At 40.8% G+C, this 8,280-nt stretch overlaps 1 protein-coding gene across 1 annotated transcript in view; it reads left to right on the top strand.

Moving 5' to 3' along the window:
* The first annotated feature begins 2,582 nt into the window (after positions 1 to 2,582).
* The window catches only part of cacna2d2a (calcium channel, voltage-dependent, alpha 2/delta subunit 2a), a 212,519-nt gene continuing 206,821 nt past the window's right edge, over positions 2,583 to 8,280 (top strand). Inside the window, exon 1 of the mRNA XM_084736056.1 lies at positions 2,583 to 3,020. Coding sequence (XP_084592182.1) covers positions 2,905 to 3,020 — 116 coding nt within the window. The 5' untranslated portion in view covers positions 2,583 to 2,904. The remainder of the gene's footprint in view (positions 3,021 to 8,280) is intronic.

The following is an 8,280-nucleotide window of genomic DNA, read 5'->3' as shown; positions in this document are numbered from 1 at the left end:
TTCTCCACTTCCCAAAGAACGAGCTTAGATATTTGTTCTGATTGAATGGTCCATGACATCTACGCACATGAGCAGGGAACCGCTGCTGTGGCTCGTCATCCCCGCCATCAGGTGGGTTTTTCCCCTCCTGCTGAGGTCTGTGCCCCGCAGTGTGTCCTTTCCACCAAAACAGCCCCGTCTTCGCTGTCAGCGAGGAGACAGAAACGCTGTGCAGCAACCCAGCCGACTGCTGTGTGGCTTTCTGTAGCAGAGCACCTGCATGTCCCCTGCTGACTGACTGAGCCAAGGACAACGCAGCCACAAGACTGGCTGTCTCTCCCAGTGGCTAGCAAATAATCTGGGGAGATGTAACAGCAGCCAGTGGGACTGAATGTCTTGAACCTGGGCTTTAAAGGGCAAATCATGTGGCTCTTGTTGATAAATGTTGGTAAATATAGTCAATTTAAGCAATGAATTCCTCAATGTGTACTATATTGACCCAGAAAACTGAGTTCTGCTGCCACAAAATCTGTTCTTCCTGCATCCAGTGATGTCACAGTGATGTAGTTGGTATTAAAGAAGAACTACATGCACGTTCAGCTTGGATTTCTAGTGTCTGCCTCATGGTAGCAAAATCTTTTTGGAGCACAAAGTCAAAACTACAAGCACAAAATTCTACCATATATATAAAAGTGCACAGAGCATCAATGAATGTTAATAACAATGATAAACCTTGTGTTCTTTTCAGTAACAGTGACAACAAATTAAATAAAAAAAAAAAAAAAAAATGTGACTAATAAAACAGAGTCAGTTGATTGAGAAGAACATATGTGATGTTTGCCCAGACTGTTATGATTGATGGAACTTGTGAGAAGGAACCATTGATCAAATTTGTGGAGAAGTTCCAAGGTTGTGCTAATTGTTGTGCTCACAACATCAACTGGAGGGACTGATAATTGTCTTAAAAAGGTATTAAAAAGTCTTACATTGAACTTGTTGATACCTGCAGAAATCCTGTACATGAAAACATGAACGTGAAAAGCCTGTGGACAATGCATCCTGGTAAATGTAGTCAATACCAGCATGGCCCTGCAAACAGGAGAACTTGGCTTTCTTAATATAGCACTGAGGAATTCACTGCTTCAACAGACTACATTTACTATCAGCACTGACTGGACATCCACATGAAAATGGACAAACTTTCCCTTTAACTGGGAGACAAAAGGACTGCTCTGCCTGTCCTAACATTGGGACAAAAACACACCAGGGACACTTTATTTACAAAGCTGTACATCTTTATTGTGTGTTCTCTATGGCATGGACGAACCTGAAAAATGTGTTTGTTTTACGTGCAAGTGTGTGTCACCCTCTGTGCCCTCCAGTTGAAACAGGAAGATCAGAAAACAAACAGCAGTGCGGGAAAGGGTAAGAAGACCCATACAGGTGCACGCACACATATGCACACAGCCCGAAACGCGCGCACACACACACATACACACACACACACACGAACACACAGCTGATAGAGGGAGATATTCACTTCTCCGGGGGGTAACTTCATGCTGAATTAGATTTACTCTGAGGTTTCAGTGCATCTCTCCTCCTTGTTTACTGTTAAACTGAACAGTATCTGACTTATGTCCAGAGGAAAACTTGCTCCACTAAAATGCACCTTATTAACAAGCTTATGATTATTCAGAGGCTCCCAAACAAGGAGACATGCCCTGCCCCTTCTGTAAAGTTCCATTTCAAACATTTTAAGCCCCCCTCGTTTAAATAGCTGGTGACAGCATGAAAACAATAGCTAGGTATCTCCAAAACGAGACTATTAATTCTCCCTGCATTCATTTAAATGTTCATCCACTGGACCAGATGCGCTAATAAGTAGAACAAATGTAGTTGGAGAGCAGCCCTAAGGTGATTGCTGCTGAATGTTTACACTCCAGTTAATACAGTCCGCCCCTCTAGAGCCGTGCCTCTAATTACCAAAATAAAGCCTTGATTTGTACTTATAATCCTGGGTTTGAGGACACAGTACATGGAGAGTGGACATGAGGAGGAGGAAGAGGAGGTGGCCTGATGCGCGCCCCCGTCTGTCGCCCAGGAATAGGCGCTCTGAACAGAGGAAGGAGCGCTTGTGCCAACGGCGGAGTCAATTGACACAAATAGACTGAGGAAATACAGGAAGTCCGGCCTTTGTATCTTCAAAATAAATTGGACATGTACTAAAAACCCGTGAACGAATGCATGGATGCTGTGCCAAGCTTGTGCGCACAAATGGACATCTTTTACAACAGCAGCCATATTTCCAAACTACTGTGATATTATGTTGTCTGAAAATAGGTGAACTATCTCCTGTTGCTTAGAACAACTTCCATGTGATAAAACTGTGATACCCCATTAAGGTATGTTAAAGGAAAATACAACAGGATTATTGGATTGCTAACACACCTCTACCTACCCTCTCTTGCCCTACAAACGCTGACTGCTTTTATTTTGAAAACCGGGATGGGAACGCTGTGTTCTCGTGGTTTCTAGCTTGACCGTGTGTGGTTGTTACATTGGAGAGAGTGGGAGAGAAAAGGAGCAAATGTGCGCGGCGGCGGAGAGGGAGGGAGGACAGCGAGTGCGCAAACAGGCAGCCAGGCAGCACATCAGCAGCAGCGGCGGCGGCGGCGGCAGAGCATCTTTCTGATCCTGATCCTCACATCCCGCGTCTTCAGCTGCCAATCCTTCTCCTCTGTGCGTCTCTGATTGAGATCTCACTGCCGGGCTGAAGTGTCCAGAAGCCTCCGCCAACCTCCCCATCACCTCCCACCACACACTTTCTCTGGAGCTCGGTTATTCTTAGCTCAGCTGCCTGCGAGAGACTGTCCTTCCGGTCCTTCTCTTATTTATCCCAGTTTCTTGAATATTTAATGGAAAATGGCGATCTGCGCGCAGTCGTATGGTATCTTCTGCCTCTTCACAATCCAAACTGTACTTATCATATGCGTCTCCACGCCGACAGACGGGACCCACCTCTTCCCCCAGCACTACACGTAAGTACCCAAAACGGTTCGGGGGGTAAACCGGGGGGTGCGGAGCGCGGAACTAGGACAGGTGGCCCCCGACGAGCCTGCACATGCAGCGCCGTTTACCTTTGGAGCTGCTGCTGCTGCTGCTGTCCCTGATGCTCAGACACAGACGCAGTTTGCCTCTCAGTGTGATGCTGCTGCGTTATGAATCTCACAAAGCCCGTGTTGTTGTCGTTGTTGTGGGCAGCGGCATTTAATACCCAAAGCCTTATTCAATTTGTCATGTAGGCAACATGGGAACAGGCTCCAGGGAGCGTGCACAGGTGCCACCAGCGAATAAACCAGCCAAGTTTTCATTTATTGGAACATGGATTGGGACAAAATAATAATAACAGTGGATGGGTTGTTTTGCTGTCACTGCGTGGAAGAAGAATATCCCATTTACGTATGATGGATAGGCAGAGCTACAGCGAGGCTAGTCTTAAAAGTCCTCCACTGGATACTAAACAGGAATAGCATCCCACTGCAGGATATACTGGTGTTATTACTGGATGATTTAGATCCAAAGACCAAACTAATTAGTTAATGTGGGAGCACCAGGTCTCTAAAGCTTCAGCATCTCAGCTGCTTTCTCACCCAAACTCCAAAACTACTTCCTCAAACTCAGTTCAGGGACAAGATTAATATATGATCATTCTGCAGTGATAAAAAAAAAAAAACTGCACGTTTTTGTTGTAGATATATTTTTTAATTTAGGCGCAGTGTCACCGCGTTGCTTTGTCTGAAAGTGACCGCAGGCACAGAAAGTATCCGAGGCTCCAGCTGTGTGTAAACTACTGTTGCACTTTTTCAGCGTTCACCTGTTGGGGAATTCTTATGTAATAATATTTGAATTTAAAGCGCAGTTTCTTCTCAAATGCGATCAACTTCACCTTAAATGACACGTGGATGTAGACTGAAACATGTCTGCACTGCCAGCAGTTTGCATCGTCAAACCGTGACAATAATTAGTGATAAAATTATGTTTATTAAAGTTCAGAATTGCATGTTCATGATCAGGTTTTGCAGTCCAGTAATAATAATAGTAATGATGATAATCCCGGACAGAGCAGCCGGAGTGCAACAGTTCCTCACTCCAGTCTACGTGATGACGTGATGATCTGATGTGAACATGATGTGTAGCCTGTAGTGATGATTAGTCAGTCAGGTTCACACAAATGACAAGAATCTAAATGCTCCCTGATGCATCCACCGCATGATCCGTCGCTTTGAAATCTTTAGGGCTTTGTTGTTCCTCATGGCCAAGGTGACTTTCAAAGGAAAATCACTGATCTTATATTAACTGTCTAATTGACTCAAAACCACAATCAGCTGCATGTTAATTTGATCATCTGAGCACCACAAACAAAAGTCATGCTGATAATTGTTATTACATTTGGATTAATTTCAAAACAAAAACACATATATGCTTAAATTTTATTTCCTTCACTTGAATATCTATTTTATAATCTATACCTGTAGTTAATTAGCTAAGTGCTATATTTATAAAATTGCAACAATACCTCTTTTACTTTTCCCTTAATGTTTTTTTCAAAAGTACTTGGATTATTTTTTGTAATTATACTAGATTACAGTTACTATTTTGAGACAATGTCTCATTACTTGCTATTAAAGTTTGTCAGCTCCTCGTTTAAGTAGAAAAAATAAGATTAATAATTTAGGTTTACTATACATAGCCTCTCTTTGGTTATAAAAACTGGGTTTTATGTCATCCTCATCATTGCCAGAATTGAACAGTTACCTAACTGAAGTGTATGGGCAGCCGTTTATTGGGTGTAGGCCTGACACACACACACACACACACACACACACACACACACACACATACACACTGGGTGGAGCTTGTGTGTGTGTGTGTGTGTGTTGGAGATGTGGCTGAGGAATTATGTCCATAGGAAAGGGCAAAATGTCCTGTTCATTTTGACAGAAAAAAGTCTCAATTTCCTCCAGCTTTCTTCTTAAAAGCCTGGTCTAATTTTTCTGTAGTTATTGTATTGCAGTGTTTTTATGTGTACAGTACTGGTTGTGTGGGTAGAGGAAGAAGGTGAAATCATTTCCACATTTCTAAATTATATGGAGCAAACCTAGCTGTTTCGATAACTGGTATCTAAATGGACGGATGTACAATCTTCTCTGGCAATGTAAAATATCATTACTTTAACTCAGTCTACATGAAAAGCGCAATTTCATCCAAATTTTGTTATTTCCACACATGCGAAAATAGTCCACCTTTTGCCCTTAAAGATATTTCAGCGTCGCACTTGGAGTGATGAGATCCATTGCAGCAGAATGAACATGGTGACGGTGTGTGGCTGACACACAGGTCATCCATCCAAACTCATTTCATCACATTTGCTGCTTTCCCATAATGTTTCGCATAACATGAATCATAATACACAGAAAATGCATCAAAACACAGGTGCCAAATAGCAAAGTTTTAATAGTACATCACAGAGCATCAGTCAGCTTTGTAGTGCAGTGACAGCTTTTCTGTTTTTAAGAGACAACACAGAAGGTCTCCAAGCATTAATTGAACACTGGGCCTCAGTAGTGCATATAATTTACCGAACAAGCGTCTCCTGATATCTGTGTTTTTGTTGAATGAAGAGCTCTGCACGTTTGGGACTGTGAAATATTTTTACTCCTTTGATTTACAATTAGTCCAAGTCATGATGCAACATTTAAAAGCGCAACTAGGGCTACACAGTATGGTAAAATAAAAAACATACTGTGACTATTTATTGCAATAGTAATATGATTCACAATTAGTTGGAATGATCATTTTTGTATCACAGTTTTCATTTTCAGTTGTTTCAGTTATTGATGATGTGACATTTGTCAGGGTCTGTAGGCCAGGTCATCTCTGCAGCACTACAGTACTTCATTATAATGCTGTTTTGTGACTAATTTTTCCTGCAGCTCCTATAATTTGGATATTGCACTTTGACATACTGCGTTTTCAGTGATATTTCGATGAATTGTGCGGTGCTAAATGAAGCGTGCCTTTAAGTGTTGTCAGGTCAGCTTCATGCGATCGTGCCTGAAGCAGGTCAGTTGTGTCTCCATGGCTTCATGGTTGACTTTTTGCTGCCTGTACCACTGCATCATGGATATCAGTCAGCCTATTGGAGTGTGCTATTGATTTATACTTGATGTGTTCAATGTAATGAAATTGATTTAGAAAATGAAAACACCAGGAGGGAGGAGTGACCAGGCAGATGTGTCTGGTAGATGTGTGGATATATTCTATTTGTGACAAAGATATCTCCATATGAGTAGGGCTGGGTAGTTTATTGATAAATATTGCTATTGTGATTCAATTTCCTCTTAGATTTTTTGATATTGTTGTATCATTATATGAAAAGTAATTAGGGAAATATATTTATATTATATCAAGATTGTGATATGAGCCTAGATGTCATCTCAGATTTTCATGATATGGGATAAGTGTTGTCTTTTCCTGGTTTTAAAGGCTGCATTACACTGAGGTGGTGCAATTTTCTGAATTTACCAGACTGTTCTATTGTTTGTCATTACCCACTCATCATTATATCCACACTAGTGATGATTATTTATCAAAATTTTGTGAAAACCCCAATAGTAATACAATGTTGTTCCAATATCGAGGTATTTGGTCAAACATATTGTGATACTTGATTTTTTTCATATCACCTAGTCCTACATATAAGCATTGTGCCACTGTTATGTAATTGAATTATTGCCATGCTATTAGTTCTACTTGAGTGAACTGATCAGGATTTACTTGCCATCACGTCCACATGATAGACAGTATTAGAGTATTAGAGCTGCAATGGTTAATCAATTAGTTGTCAACTATTGCATTAAGAAAAAAAGTCAAAATTCTCTAATTGCAGTTTCTGAAATGTGAATATTTTCTGATTTCTCGACTCCTTTATGACAGTAAACTGAATTGTGGACAAAACAAGACATTTGATGATCTCACCTTGGGCTCTGGAAAACCATTGCTCACCATTTCATGAAATTTTAGTTTTCAAACAACAAATTGATTAATGAAGTAAACAATCAACAAACCAATTGACAATAAAAATAAGTTAGCCTGCAGCCTTGTTTGCATTATTTCCATACATTTAGTTCAAGCTGAATTAACTTCTCAGGATTTATTTACCTGCTCAGCCAAGTCAAGTTCATGTGATGTGACAGTATTAGAGCTGTACTGATTAACTGATTAGTTGTCAATTATTAAATTAATCCTCAACTATTCTGATAAAAAAAAAATCAGTTTATTTCTATAAGCAAAAAAAGTAAAAATTCTCTGATTGCCATAGACAATATAATCCACCCATAGTTTAGTGAAATATTGCATGAAATCACCAACAATAACACCAAAATTATCAGTAGAGCTGCTAAGTTGATTAATCAATCAGTTGGTAGAAAGAATATTAGTTGCCAACTATTTTGATAACTGATTAATTGTTTTTGGTCATTTTTTGAGGGAAAACGTTTGCTGGTTCCAGCTTCTCAAATGTGAGGATTACCTGCTTGTATTTGTTATTTCTGATAACAAATTAAGAATCTTTAGATATTTGACTGTTGGTTGAGCAAATTTTTTTTTTTGACATTATAGACAAACTGATTAATCATGAAAATAATCAGCCGATGAATTGATTAAGAAAATAATAGTTGGTTGCAACCCTACTAATCAGTAGCAAATCTATAATATTCTGGCATTTGTTTGGATCAATATCGTGATGCTTGACTTTATCGAGATTTCCCAGCTCTGTGGTGTGCGTGTGTTCACTCACAATATAAGACATAACGTAGGATCCTCTGACTGCATGTCACTCTGTCAAAGCTGTATTTATATGTGTGTTTGCGCATGTGTATGTGTAGAATGTAGACTAATGAAGTTGCGTAAGAAGTCTGCCTGGCTCGGGGCAGAGGTATTGTCCCTCACTGTTAGTATCACTGCGTCCTGCTCGGCTCTGCACTCACTGTAAGCTTGTTTTCATTTCATATCGGGGTGACCTTTTCATAGTCAGCGGCCTCTCCCCAGCAGTCCCGCTCTGTTCGGTCCCTTCGCAGGCCCTCTTGCTTTCTCTTAATCTTGTGCCTACAAATGCAGCCAGTGCGCACACTCGCGTTGGCGTATTTGCTCTGCTGTTACCCTCCCGAAGAGGCCTGCTCTGGCTCGGTGATTATGTCGAGCGCCGACGCTGCCTGGCAGATTTGTGCAATTTAATAA

This window comes from Lutjanus erythropterus, chromosome 2 (assembly GCF_056507025.1).
Source record: "Lutjanus erythropterus isolate fLutEry1 chromosome 2, fLutEry1.hap2, whole genome shotgun sequence".
In the NCBI taxonomy this organism is placed as follows: domain Eukaryota; kingdom Metazoa; phylum Chordata; class Actinopteri; order Lutjaniformes; family Lutjanidae; genus Lutjanus; species Lutjanus erythropterus.
Note: the sequence above shows the minus strand (reverse complement) of the source record. Positions and strands in the feature narration are given on the sequence as shown.